At 39.1% G+C, this 15,042-nt stretch overlaps 1 protein-coding gene across 12 annotated transcripts in view; it reads right to left on the bottom strand.

Moving 5' to 3' along the window:
- SUPT20H (SPT20 homolog, SAGA complex component) overlaps positions 1 to 12,843 on the bottom strand; it is a 43,485-nt gene extending 30,642 nt beyond the window's left edge. For 9 of the 12 annotated variants that reach the window (XM_058670845.1, XM_058670844.1, XM_058670850.1 and 6 more), the window contains exons 1-8: positions 12,732 to 12,843; positions 10,005 to 10,040; positions 9,284 to 9,342; positions 8,928 to 8,994; positions 5,634 to 5,763; positions 4,600 to 4,703; positions 1,644 to 1,760; positions 1,471 to 1,524 (exon numbers count right to left, since the gene is read on the bottom strand). In XM_058670845.1, coding sequence (XP_058526828.1) covers positions 1,471 to 1,524; positions 1,644 to 1,760; positions 4,600 to 4,703; positions 5,634 to 5,763; positions 8,928 to 8,994; positions 9,284 to 9,342; positions 10,005 to 10,040; positions 12,732 to 12,734 — 570 coding nt within the window. In that variant the 5' untranslated portion in view covers positions 12,735 to 12,843. The remainder of the gene's footprint in view (positions 1 to 1,470; positions 1,525 to 1,643; positions 1,761 to 4,599; positions 4,704 to 5,633; positions 5,764 to 8,927; positions 8,995 to 9,283; positions 9,343 to 10,004; positions 10,041 to 12,731) is intronic. The other 3 variants (XM_004577522.3, XM_058670841.1, XM_058670849.1) reach the window with 1 other exon arrangement.
- Positions 12,844 to 15,042: the final 2,199 nt, after the last annotated feature.

The following is a 15,042-nucleotide window of genomic DNA, read 5'->3' as shown; positions in this document are numbered from 1 at the left end:
TTAAGCATCTTTCTACTTCTATGATCATCTTGTCCCTTTTCTTTTTCCATGTGTCTGTTGAATTTAACTGAATCCTTTTTTTAAAAAAAAAAAAATTCATTTAGAGAGAGACACAAAACAGAGAGACAGAACGAGGGAGAGAGAGATAAAAGGTAGCTGCAACAGTACTGAGCCCATACACCCAGGTGCATTAGCAGGGAGCTGAACAAGAAGTAGAATATCTGAAACTTGAACAGGGGCCCATATAGGATGCCATCATCACAGGCAATGACTTGACTTGACACAGTGGTGGAGCTTAACTGAATCTCCCACCTGGAACTGACTTTATACCACTTAATGGACTCTTCTCTTCCATGAATCCAAATGTGAAGCTTGACTGACTGCAAGCTCCATTTGTCCAGAATGAAATTATTTATTGGTACTGCTACATACTTCCTCTCACACATCACATGATGAGCAGGTGTCCCATTTTCAACTCAGACCTTTTCATTACAAAGTTTTCCATAAGCTTATCACCTAAGCTCCCTGGCTCGTGGTCCAGGAAAGCAGTCGAGGATGACTAAAGCCTTGGGACCCAGAACCCGCATGGGAGACCCGGAAGAGGCTCCTGGTTCCTGGCTTCGGTGCAGCTCAGCTCTGGAAAGAAGCTCCTGGCTCCTGGCTTTAGATCAATGCAGCTCCAGCCGTTGCAACCACTTGGAGAGTGAATCAGTGGATAAAAGATCTCCCTCTCTGTCTCTCTCTTCTCTGTATATCTGACTTTCCAATAAAAATAAGTAAGTCTTTAAAAAGAAATTTGACTTTATAACCAGACTTCATCAAGGGAGTCGTTTTGTTATTGGTATTTTCTTTTAATTTAGTTATTTTTCCTATCTATGATAGTGGAGAAATGAATATTCTTTTGAAACTATAATACACACTGAACCAGAACGGGAGAGTGACCTGGCTATCTTCAGGGATGACAAAGGCTCCCCAGCGCCACTGCGTGCATTATAAATGGGGGAGGGGGGATAACAAAGATAGCTTGGCCAGCTTTAGAATTCTGGATAACTGAAAATCAATGATCTATTTGCATCCATGGTAAAAGCATTTTTCTTCTATTTGAGACATAAAGATTAAAGAACTAAGTTTCAAATTGGCCATTACAGAGCCTAAGTAACTGGGTCTTAAGTAACTAGGATTCAACTGCTAAGAATCCTTGTGGAATTACTGCATAGATAAAGAAAACCAGCAATTGGTGCTGTGTTTTAGTCATCACCCGCAACATCAGCATCCCAGAGTAGCAGTTCGCACCCTTGGCCATTCTGGCCATTTACAGAGTGAACTAGCTGATCAAAGATTTCTCTCTTAGTCTCTCTGTAACTCTGCCTTTCAAATCAAATCATGTGTAAATATGAGCAGAAAACAGATTTGGCTTAGTGCTTCATCCCATGTTCTGCCAGTTTTGGATTAAAAACCGAAACAACTAACCTGGGTCCATTTATGGTTATCACTTGTTATTGAATGCACATCACAGATTAAAGTCTGAAAGAAAACAAAAATTTAAAAACACATTAACGTGTATGCATAAAAACACAGCAAAAAAATTAATGAATATAACAACTCAAACCTAAAAAATTATTTCTTAATTGATCATTCCTTACCTGCATTGTTGGACGTAAGAGAATGTGCCTACTTTGGTAGCCAGGAGGTTTCATGTTACTGGACTGCCTATAGTCACGTATTTCTGCTATGACACATCCACAGTGAAAAATGTTAACCTATTTTGGATAAACATAGTTAGGTAACTGTCATTTTTCCAAAGTCTAAATAAACGGGCTTGTGTGAAATGCTTCACATTCTTTACATTGTCATACAATACTTGTGGGATGATCTACTTGGTATATTTCTCATTGTATAAATATTCAAGAACAATTATTTTATGTCCATCACTATCACTCAAGAATCAGTTTAAAACTAACTAGTGTTTTTTTAATTACTGACCAATATTATCACTACAAAGTCAGTAGATTACTTTTGACAGATCCTGGGAATCACTGTGGCTCTGAAGCTAGTGGGTTCACTGCTATCAAATTTGTCATTGTTATAAATTGCCAATCAATCTTGCCAGAGATTCTGTTTCCTGAAATAAGCTCTCTGTCTGCAATGCTGATATACCCAAAAATAAAATGTAAGCCTTTATTACTAATAGGATAAAAGCTAGAAACAAATTCAAATTGAAAATGTTTCCTAGTCCTTTATCCAAATACAAGGAACTGTATCATTCAGGTCTTGCTAATTACTACTTGCCACAGTCACTGATGTTACCATGTTTTTCACTCATTCAGAACTTCTAGTGCACAGGGTGATCTCCATGTTAGCAGTCATTGTACACACTCTTCCAATCAGCAGAAAAGTTACTGAGTAATCACAATGGGTACCATGCACCCAGTACCATTCAATAAACTCCACAGACCCAGCAATAAGACAACACTTGTACTCAGTGCGGTAAACAGGCAATAAGCATGAAAGCAACACAAGATTATTTCTATGACACTTTAAAGAAAGTAAACTAACAAGGCTAATTTAGATGAGATGCTAAGTTTCCACTGACACCTGAATCACAAGAAAGGACCAGGAATCTTGGACAAATGATTCTAGATAGGAGAAAGAGCAAATGCAAGACCTTATAGTAGGATTTAAGTTGGGGAGTTTCAGTAAGGGAAGGTGCAGTGGCTGAGGACGCAAGTGGTAAGGAGAAGACAAACAGGAAAGCAGGGGTCTCTGTCCTGTTAGGAGGGCACCGGATAACTTAAAGCAGGGATGTTTGCTTGCTGTGTTTTTCCATTTTTGTTTCATAAACTTAAGCTGGCTGCATAAGAACTGATTTGTGGGATTCTAGAATGCAAGTGGAGAGTTCAGCAAGGTAACTATGGTATATCATGACTATACATAAGGGAGGTGACATTTGTTGATGTAATGAATGTAGAAGTTAAAAGTAGAATCATCTGTAACACTGAAATGACTGGTGATGGAAATGATTTGGGAGATAAAGAAAAAGTTTTATTTTTTCCATGTTAATTTTGAGGAAACTAGCATATATCTCCGTAAGTAAATTGGGAGCTTGGAGAAAGCTAAGGGATTATGTAACTCTAAAACCCCAGAAAATTGGTTAATCTTATTCAGAGAAAGAATGTCATTTTGGTTACTTTGCTTGTTTGGGGTCTAGAACAGCTTCCTGAAATTCAGCAACCTGGAGATGACAGAAAAAACTGAAAAAAGAGAGAGAAGGAAGAAGAAACCCAGGAATGTGATATCTCAGAATCCAAACAGAGTTACTTCAAGGAGGAAGTATCCACATACAATGACGTTTTCCAACAGAACAATTAGGGTCAGACCAGAAAAGTGCCATGGAGATTCCTAATGACTTCTGGAAGAAGCAGCCTTTGTAGAACGGATGTCATACTGACAAATGAGGTGGATGGAAGAAAAAAGGAGATGAAGATTAGAGAATTTTCCAAACAGTTTCGTTATTAGGAACAGAAGATGCTGAGAAGGACCATTGGTTAGGGACGATTTTCTTTTGTGTTTACCTGAAAAGCTGAAGTACAAAGTGGCAGACAATCTTTTATTAGCTAGGTCACTTTTCAAATGACCACAACAGTTGATGCTGTGCCAGCCCAAACCCAGAAGCTTCATCCGGGTCTCGCATGTGGGTGGCAGGGGGCAAGCAATCTTGGGCCATCTTCTGCATCATCCTTGGAGTTAGCAGGCAACTGTAGTGGCAGTGGAGCAGCTCAGGCACTTCATGGTGCCCAAAAGCATACTACTGTCACAGGCCACAGCTTAACCTGCTTCATCATAGTGCCAGAGGCAGGAGATTTTACTTTTTAAATTAAGAGACAGTACAGTATTCTTTTATTCTGTATCTTGTGGTGATAGAAAAAAAAAATATATATATATATAGGAGATGTTCAGTTGCAGGTCCTTAAGAAAGAAGAGGACCATCCAGAAAGCAACTGGAGGATGCCCCAGGAATGCCATACTCCATTCCTGTTAACAAGAAGGCAAGCAGAAAGTGCAGTGAGGTAAAGGTGATGCTGGGTAAATGGTGCTAGAAGCAAACAGAAGTTCTCAGCTGATGGCTGTTTCCTGTATGAAGGACCCAGAAAGGCTGTGGCTAAGTCAAAGCAGTAAAAAAGCAGAAGAGGGCAAGGGAGTAACTACTTCAACTGGCCATGAAAAAAATACAAATGTAAAGACCAGTTTCTGACAGTCAAGTGAAAATTTTCATAAATAACTTATTTCATAATTTCTTTGTTATCATTATAAAGAGTTACAACTGGTGAACTAATGATTATACCCATTTTAGAACTGACTTAATTCTACGTATTTTAGTGCTGTACAAAGTTAAATATCCTCCATAAACCATTTTCCATATAACCATGTATAATACTCATTTCATGTTCTAAGCACTGTTGGGAAAACTGGTAAGATTAAACAGCATTTCTCACAAAACATGACAGCCATTTATGTGCACGTATCTCTACATAGCTATAACACATTTATCTATACGTACATGAAACAAATAAAAGGACACTCTAGACAAACATTTTGTACCTGAGATTTTTCTAGCAGATCAACCAAGATGGGAGGTAATTCCTCTGCATCCAAGTATTCAAGCAAGTCCCCTTCTTCATAAGGTAGTCGAATGGTCTCAGAATCTTAATTTTAAAACACAAAATAAAATTTCAGAAAATGACGAGGATAACTGTAAAACTTACATACAAACTTTAAATGACCTTTCATTAAAAACAACAAAAAGCCAAAAAGTTCTGATGTCCTTCTTTAAGCCTTACAAATCAATCACATTATGTATGTCTAAAGACTTGTTTATTATTGTGTAAGATGGTAAGAGCAGTAAGTGAAAAAAATGCCTAGTACACTGTAGAAAAATACCTCCTATAATGTTACAATCTCAATCAGTCAATAATCAGAAAGTTCCACTGTCCAAGTTAAATGGAAATACACTTATCAACCTAATCTGGAAATTAATGGTACTTTAGTTCCTCATCTAGCTTGATATCAGTTTCACAACTAATTAACAAGAAAAATTTAACTAGGTAAACTCTTTGTAGAACTCATATTGCTATCAAAATATCTCCTTAGTAAAATCTAGGAATGTTTATATTTAAAACTACTTTCATATTCACAATAGCTTTATTTTAGTACAAAGAAATTAGTCAAAATGCAGAGTCTGCTTAAATTTGAAGGTTTCAGGCTCAGTATATTTAAAATGCAAAAGTAAGAATCATACCATAAACAGCTAAGACTGTTTTAAAATACAAACAGCAATGTAACAAAAGTTTTGGCAAACATTCAAAAAAAAAATATGTATTTTCTAACTTGATTTCAAAGGCAAATTGACAAGAACACTTTCAAATGCATATTCTGTAAAGTTAACCATGCATAGTTAAGATGCCTTCTAAATCTTCTCACAAAAATACATCAGGAGATAAATTTTAGATCAAAATCTTATATCATTCAGTCATCCCTGTTTTAAGAGACAAAATCCGTTGAAAGCTAAGAATCAAACCACAGCACACGGCCCTCCCTGGCAGTCTTCTATGGCAGCCTTGTCCTGAGGGTCTCACCTGATCCATTTTTTCCCCTGAGCATCAGAGAATATCCTTCGTTTCCTGGGTACAGATTGACCACTAAGCATGACAAGGATTCTTGCATAACAAGCTTCTCCAACAAGTTCACATTTCTTCTTATTTTCTGCTTTAAAAAGAGGCAAAGCTCATGAAAACAATCCAGTATAACCTTAAAAAGTACTACTATGATTGAATAAAATCATACCTACATTAAGCTTTAATTTGTATGCCACATTGTAATGCTGAATACACAGGGAAAATCTACAAAACCATCATTACAGAGCTATCTTTTCATCTGACAATTATTTATACCCTTGCCTATTTTCCTGCTCAAACTCCAGATTTAGAGAAGCATTAAGTATATGAATACAGGGCCCGGCGGCGTGGTCTAGCGGCTAAAGTCCTCGCCTTGAACGCGCCGGGATCCCATATGGGACTTGGTTCTAATCCCGGCACCTGGCAGCTCCACTTCCCATCCAGCTCCCTGCCTGTGGCCTGGGAAAGCAGTCGAGGATGGCCCAAAGCTTTGGGACCCTGCAACCGCGTGGGAGACCCAGAAGAAGTATATGAATACAATGTAAATTTAAAATGTCACCACAAAAATAAATAAAATTGGTGCTCTTTATTATCAGATACATACAAAACTAGCCACTAGGCATGTAACACATAAACTTAATTTTGAGCTATTACTAAGTTTTATACATATTAGTTCACATTAAGCAGAAAACTTAGTGATCTTCAAAATAATTCTTAAGATTTAAAATATATGCTTTTAATTATCTAGAAAATACAAATATATAAAACACTAAAATTATTAGATATAGACAAAAACACAGATGATAAAATATTGTTTTCTACTACATATAAATCTAACATAAATGAATTTGGAACACCAGTTTTGGTTGTATGGGAGCAAATGCAAATTTCTTAAATATTTAGTAACCTAAATTAGATCCAAAAAAGTTTAATAGCTCTAACCAGGAACATGTTAAATTGAAAAATATCTTTCATAAGAAGTAGTAAGAAAAGTAGACAATTCTCTGTAAATCCAATTAAACATCTTAAAAAGAAGTTCAGTTTTGTTTAAAAAGACATCAGAAAAACAACAATGTACATACAACAAAATCCATGGTTCTAGAAATGCATGATTTAAAACAAACCCACTGAACAGACACAGAAATTCTTTCCATAAAATCTTACTTATGAAAGATATCTGGTTCAACAGAATACTTACTATCCCAACATCCTGAAAACCAAATCGGCTTTGCATATTTTACATATACTTGAACATACACACATGCACATGTATTTGCAAAGAGGAATTATAAATTCTTGATCTAGAATCATATCAAACCCTGTGCGATTTAAAAATGGTAAAAAAAAAAAAATGGCAAACAACTTTTAACCATTACAAAGAAAACACAAGAGCAAACACTTGAAAATCTTTTCAATTACAGAGAAAAACTCTCATAATTTGACTTGAGACAGAATTAAATAATTCTAACAGTTTATGTATACCTCCCCAAGAAAACAAGTTAATACTAAGCCAATCTAACCTAAACAAAAGGTTGAAAATTTCTTCAAATTTCAGATAGTGTCTGCGTTTGTGGATCACATGGTCTGTGTCTGAACTACACAAACTCTACCTTTGTACCTCAAAGGCCTAGACAAACCAGTGTGGCAGGGTTCAATACAAATTCATTTACAAAATCATGCAGTTGGTCATATTTTGTGTACAGGAGCTTACTAACCACAGCTTAGAATTTTTATGTATGTGTCTCTCCTATCTCACCTGTGTCTCAGAGGTGATACAACATATATTATGTTGAATGTGGTAATTATTTCCTAGGTACATACATGGCATGCAACAAAACTTAAAGGATGCATATTTTGGGCCCGGCGGCGTGGCCTAGCTGCTAAAGTCCTCGCCTTGAAAGCCCCGGGATCCCATATGGGCGCTGGTTCTAGTCCCGGTAGCTCCACTTCCCATCCAGCTCCCTGCTTGTGGCCTGGGAAACGGCCCAAAGCTTTGGGACCCTGCACCCGCGTGGGAGACCCGGAAGAGGTTCCAGGTTCCCAGCATCGGATCGGCGTGTACCGGCCCGTTGCGGCTCACTTAGGGAGTGAAACATCCGATGGAAGATCTTCCTCTCTGTCTCTCCTCCTCTCTGTATATCTGGCTTTCTAATAATAATAAAATCTTTAAAAAAAAAAAAAAAGAACGCATATTTTAAGTTTGTATAATTTACCTTATGTTAAATGTACCTGAGTAAAACTTACAGAATAAATACCATATGATTTATGTACAAGTTTACCAAACATTTTTTCCCAATTTTTAGATTTTAAAGGTAGACACCATGAGACTTCCATTGCTGTCTGCCCAAAAATATGGTGTACATTTTAAAATTAAAGACAGAAAAGCTGGCAGTCCTTTAAGGGCCTTCCAAAGAGTGTTCAGAAGATATCAAGAAATCAATTTCTATCACATTTCTGCCCATAGCTTTGTGTTTAAGATGAATAAATTTAAAGTTAGAACTTTGGGGCTGGCACAGTGGCACTACATACTAATCCTCTACCCTGTGGCGCCAGTATCCCAAATGGGGCACTGATTCGTCTCCTAGCTTTTCAACTTCCCTTCCAGCTCTCTGCTTGCGGCCTGGGAAAGCAGCAGAGGATAGCTCAGTTCCTTTGGATCCTGCATCCATGTGGGAGACTTAGAAAGGGTTCCTGGCTCCCAGTTTCCAATCAGCTCAGCTCTGATTTGGGGAGTGAACCAGCAGATCTAAGACCTTCTCTCTGTCTCTCCTTCTCTCTTGGTAAAAATCTTCCTTCCAAATAAAAATGAACATATCTTTAAACTCAACTAGCCATGAACATATTTTGTGACCAAATCCATCCTTTCTTATCACAATGGAATTTATTATATGTCCAGCTTTGACTTCTCAGTACAAATCATCACAAAGAAATAGGTTACTTTCCTCCTATCCTAAGTTCATAAATGACTTCTCATGAAGAAAGGAGATAAGACACACAATGGTTTTACTCAACCCTCTCACTGAGACAATGTTATTCAACAACAACTGTTTCTTTACCTCTATTTAGCACCTGACTCCTGTCTAGGGCAAAAATAATCAGAGGATCCCGGTCAGTGCAGAAGTGACTATATTCTAGTTGGAAAAGTTATTAGCTTCCTCTCCAAAACATAAATCATTAACTATTTCAAAATAACTCTTCTGAATATCCCTCTTCCACATTTCAAAGGCTACAATACCATAAAAAATGTATATTTACCTTAACCTCAGGCTCTTTCTCACATTCTTCAACATACAAATCATAAAGCTTTTGAAATATAGATTTTCTAAAAACAAAAATAAAATACAGATGATACAAAGATAAAAACTGTAATAATTATATAGTAATCATTATGAAACAAATGTTAACTTTCCCTCCTTTAAGTTTTCCCATGTTTTCTTCAATTGCCCCAAACCTGGGTGGGTGGAGTTGTAGCTATCTAACACCAACTTAGAATTTCTTCAATACACAGAACCTATAACATGTATAGCTCACTGCCTAGTAGGCACACAGCAAATGATGGCTATCACTGTATTTCAATGAGTCCCAGTTTGTCACCAATCAAGTGTTCATACCTTCCACTAGACAGGTATTTCCTTTTAGGAGGTCTCTGTCGGGCACTTTCAATGACATACTGAAAAAAAAAGTTTATGAAAACAGCTTGCTTTTTGCTTGGGTATGAAATACTCTTAAATACTGCTTATTTAAAAGGTCTGCAAGGTTAAACATGCTATTCTGTTACTCATGTCTGTGAAACATGTAAAATCATAATTTGTTGGAAGATATAATGCAACATCTGTTGCATGTTACAAACAAGTGAAATTCCAACTCAACTGAGATTTTGCATGGTATTTTCATTGTTATTATATAAGCAGTTTCACAACTGATTTCATGAGCAGAAATATTCTTCAATATGTTTTACGATTAACCAGATATGCATAATGACTGAAATGGTACACCTAATTTCAAGGACAATATATACACATACACATATTCACTATTTCCCCATTAATTATGTAATCAGAAAACTTATCAAATTGGAAAACACACTTTTTAAAATTCTACGTCCTTCTTTAAGTAATTTTTACTCAATAACATCATTAATATTTTTGATGATGCTAAGTAACTGATGATCCAAACATCACCAGGTACTTGTACAAAAGCACAAAAAAATTATTTGTATAGTTTCCCTAATATTAAAATTCTTCTCTTAAGATTACACACCAAATACTGCAAAACGTAACTTTCATCAACTAAAGATAACACTATTTTAACATGTAACTAGTCACACCTCACCTCTGCACGATCCAAAGCTTGTTCCAAAGCTTGCTGCTGTAAAAAGTAAACAGTGCATTTAGTAGTGTTAAATATTTTCATAAAAGATGACTTAATACCATTTCACACTTCTAATTAAATGTTTAAATGTGTTTCATTTTCTAGAACAGGTTTGATGTAGTTTCGTCTCCTTCACCCCATTTTATGATCAACACACTTAACAAAAAAAAAAATACAGCAGTCTTCACCTCTGATTATGACGATAAACTAGACAGGAACTGACAGAATAGGGTCTACAGCAGGTGCTTGTGAGCACAGTTTAGGTGAGGGCTGGATATAGTAGCTACCACCACTTCACAAACATCAACTTCACTCCAACACTCTGAGAGCACCATTCAGAAAAATACGTATACATATGTAATAGAAGTGAAGCAAAAACTAAACACTCCTAATCTACTAGGAATCCTGTGGGCTGAGCGTAGGGTTGTGGTGACACTTTATCTATGAGAAATGCCCATTAATAAAAGTAGTTCACAATATCTCCAACTCATTGTCTGGTAGAAACACAATTAGGGAGGACTATCTTTACCACGTTTCAATGGACTGCTGAGGCCAACAGTTACAGGATGACTAATCTAAAAATCTGAAATGTTCTGAGCACTGACACGCTACCCTAAATGGCAGAAACTTTGTACCGAAAAACCCTTGCATGTATAAAATTGTCAAAAATAAGTCAATTATCATCAAACTGCTGAGTACAAAATGTGTGAAATATAAAGGAATTCTGAGTTTAAAGTTGGGTCTTATCCCCAATATATCTCATTATACTTCTGGTCTTAAGCATGACGGACAAGGTACAACACACCTGTCAAGCAGGCAGTAGTATTCTAGGTTACACTGGATCATTTTAAACTGTCACTGCATACTTATCATTCAGTTGTTAATATTAAAATATAAAAAGAAACTGCATTTTATAACTGATGAAATACAGTATTATTACAACATATAAAGTTTAACATCTATTAGTAAATCTCCATCCTTCATCCATTTCTCAGACTTATTTTAAGGCAAGAAGGAGAAATATGAAGAAACTACGTTTTCCTCAATTCTGAGACTTCCTTTTCTTACTTTTTTTTAAAAAAGATTTATTTATTTATATTGGAAAGGCAGATATACAGAAAGGAAGAAAGACAGAGAGGATGATCTCCCGTCCAATGGTTCACTCCCCAAGCGGCCACAATGGCTGGAGCTGAGCCAATCTGAAGTCAGCAGCCAGGAGCCTCTTCCAGGTCTCCCGTGTGGGTGCAGGGTCCCAAGGCTTTGGGCCGTCCTAGGCTGTTTTCCCAAGCCACAAGGCAGGGAGCTGGACAGGAAGCAGGGCTGCGAGGATTAGATCCAGCACCCGTAGGTGATCCCAGTGTGTTCAAATCGAGGACTTCGGATGCTAGGCTATAGCGCTGGGCCCGAAACTTCCTTTCTAAGGACAACCAAATAATAATTACTAGGTTCTAAACAATGTTAATATACCTACCAACAGTTTTTTTTTTTTGAGGTAAGAGCACGCTAATTTATAGGTTTTTAATTCACAGTGAAAGTCTTTTTAAAATTTTATTCAGAGGCATACTTTCTATGTACAAACAGGACCTAATTTTGTGCTTTATTCAGAACATTTCAATCATCTAACCTGCACTGCACGTAGTAACAACTACCAGCACCTACCAAAATCCCAGCAGGGTAAGAGCAGACCACGCAATCAGTTCCTAGTGACCGTCTACACTAGCTTTTAGACGGACAATTCCTAACTACAAGAGAAACCGACCCTTTTTTTAGACTGCAATCAAAAACAACAGACAGTATCAACATCTCAATGTGGTAAATGAAAAGCCTGGAGCCTCTGTGACTTCCAAAGGTTCAGTTACAAGAAATTTATAACAATTGACTTTAAAAAAAAAAATATTAGTAGGAACAGATTCCCCCTGAAATCCATTCCCAGGACTCAGCAAGGTACACAAATACCTGCAGGGCGCCCACTCCCTACTCCTTTCAGATACTTAAGAGGGAAATTTATCTATACTAGGTGAAAAACAGGTGAGGTCAGAAGGCTACGGAGACAGTGCCACTTTTCTCCATAGGGCAAGGCACAGACAGGACACATCCTCAAAGGAGAAGGAAGATTTTCTGAGGTTTGTGTTACAGCATGAGTCTACCTAACTGGTACTACTCAATACGGTGGTCAGTACTAATTCTGTCAAATGTTGCTGCTTCTTTAAAACAATAGAAGATGGTGTTCCTTAAATGCATATGACAAAAGCTGCTCAGGGACTGACTGATAAGTCAAATAACAGAGATGTGTTCCTGGAAGGCTAGCACCAATGCTACTCAAAACACATGCAGCAATACAGGCGATCCCTGCCTTTCAGCTAGAAATAACTAAATGGAAAGGAGCCTTAAAATGAGGAACTTCTGCTCCTAAAAAGGAGCGCCATTTATACCCATCCTCTTGCCAGTAGAAAAGTCTTTTCAATACTCTGTAAATGTAAGAACTGATAGATGGATTAACTGCATAAATTAGATGTGATCATTGTAACACTGAATTGAGATGACTCACCTATTTTACTGCAAAGTAATTTCTCAGGGTAACTTTCACAGTTTACAAGAGTTACCTCTTTATCCATACTATCAGTTTTTCTGGAGATGAATGAAGACAATATTCCAAAACATAATTGAACATGGTGAACTGCAGCTTACCATTGTGGCGTAAATTACGAGTCCAAAAAGAAGAGAAACTTATGGACACTGAGGAGACACGGTGAGGACCATCTCAATCTGATAAAAAGTATTGCAAGAGCAAAAACAATAAAACTTTCACATTAGCATGAGGCTATCAAAAAACACATGATCTAGCAATTATCAAACATTTTTCATGTATCTTTTTAATAATTACAACAATAAAAGCAAAGTACCACAGCCTGTTCATTATTGTTGAAAGTAGTTTCAACCAGGTAAGGCAAACTAATAAGCAAATAAAATCTGATTTTTCTTACTCCAAAAATATTTAGCATTCCAGGCAAGCCAAGTGTGTCACAATCTCCACCATCACTGCTACCACTCTCATTCTCGCTTTAGGTTTTCCTACTAGACCCACTGGCCTAAATCAACATGCATTCAACGCTGATTCTGAAAAACACAATCCTCTTTAACGACATTTCCCCAAATGCTTGAATTAGCAATTCTCAGATGCAGCTCCTTCCCAGTCGTGGAGTGCCTGCACCTTAAGGAAACTAGACACGTTTCAGAACTTTCCTCCAGCACAAGGGCCTCATCCTGAGCCTCTAAGAGCAATCTATAGAGCTCTGAGTAGTGGGATGCCCACGTGCCACCTCCCAGAAATGCCAACTAACTGCTCTGGCTCAGAGCTCAGGAAACACGAGCCGAAGATCCCAGGTGACTCAAACCCCTGGCCATCGTTGATGTGCACTGCATCGTTAGCATGGAGACGGCATATGTTTACTCTGAGAGTCCGCTTAGATTTTTGCCAGTTTGCGTTTCAACAGCAAGATTAAATTTGACAACCTAAGGACTTCATAGGCACTGCACAGGTTCTGGGCCCACAGGGAAAACAAGAGAAGACATGATCTGGGGAGGCGGGCAGGCCGTGACTGGGCGCAGATTAGAAGCCAGGCGGGATGCTGGCACCTCATCCTGGAGTGTTCTAGGTCTAAAGCCTCCACTCAGTGTCAGATTCCAACTTCCTGGTGCAAATCACCCGAAGAGTTCTGGCCCTGCAACTCCATGGGAACCCTGGATTTCAGTTCCTCCTCCAGGAGGTGGTCCGCCTCATGTCTGCCTGTTGCCAGGCAGTTAGGAACTGAAGGACTGCCTCTTCAATAAATTTAAAGAAAAAAGTTTTAACGAAGTTAATCCTTCCCTCACAGAAGCTGCAAACTTCAATGACATCTAGGTGAAACAATTTCTCAGGACTGAGGGATAGTAGGGAAGAAAAAAAATTTCGAACGCCCAACCTAAAGATGAAGGTTCAGCACTACCCACAGACAAAATGTAACAACTTCAAAAATTATCGGGGTTTTCTTTTGGAGGGGGAGGGAGAGGGAAGAAGGGGGTCACTAAACAGAAGACAGGGTTAAGTAAATTTAAATTTCATAAGGTCTACAGGTAAAAACCAACTGTGCATCTGACACAATGTTCCGCCTACTAAATTGTCTCGAGCTTAGGAGAAATACATGGTCATCATTGTCATCAACCTTGACTTTGCAGAATAAGGCCCTGCTCAATGCCCAGCGACTTCACCAACAATGAACAGACCTTGACTGCAACTGACCCCTCGTCCCAACCTTCGGTGCCCAGACAACAACCTGCCCATCACTCATACCAGCACCAGTTTTATTTATCTTAAACGAAGCATTTTTAAGACAAAGGCCTGGTTCTCCTCAGAGACTAACACCGTTTTCCTCCTGAATTTTGGCTTTTCAAGGGAAGCCGAGAAGGGGCAGTCCAAGGGAGACGGCCTCCAGGGATACTGCTTCCAAGTCCACTTCTGGGCGCCGGGCACCGATGGTTTCCTGGCCAGGATCGAAGGCGAGTGTAACCATCAACCCCTGCCCTGGCTCCCCCTGGGTCAGCTGTCAACTAACTCCCCACTGGGGCGACATGGAAACCGCCCCACTCACAAGCGCCACCCAACGTTCCTGTGAGTTGAAGACAGCTGGAACTCCGCAGGCAACAAACCAGCCCGCCCGGCCGAGGGTCCCGGGCTCCCCCCAGGGCTCCCCTGAGGACAGACACCGCTTGCTCGGACGCCCGCCGAACCTCGCGCGCCTGCAGGCCAGGCCCACCTGAGCGGACCCCCGTGCCTCGGACAGCCCACCTGAGCGGACCCCCGCCCGCCGGGCCCACCTACGGACTCCCGTCCCACCGGTGCGGACCCCCGTGCCTCGGACAGCCCACCTGTGCGGACCCAGACCCGCCGGGCCCACCTACGGATTCCCATCCCACCGGTGCGGACCCCCGGCCCGCCGGTGCGGACCCCCGTGCCTCGGAC

The sequence above is a fragment of the Ochotona princeps genome, chromosome 12, assembly GCF_030435755.1.
Source record: "Ochotona princeps isolate mOchPri1 chromosome 12, mOchPri1.hap1, whole genome shotgun sequence".
NCBI classification, from domain to species: domain Eukaryota; kingdom Metazoa; phylum Chordata; class Mammalia; order Lagomorpha; family Ochotonidae; genus Ochotona; species Ochotona princeps.
This window is presented reverse-complemented; position numbering and strand designations above follow the sequence as displayed.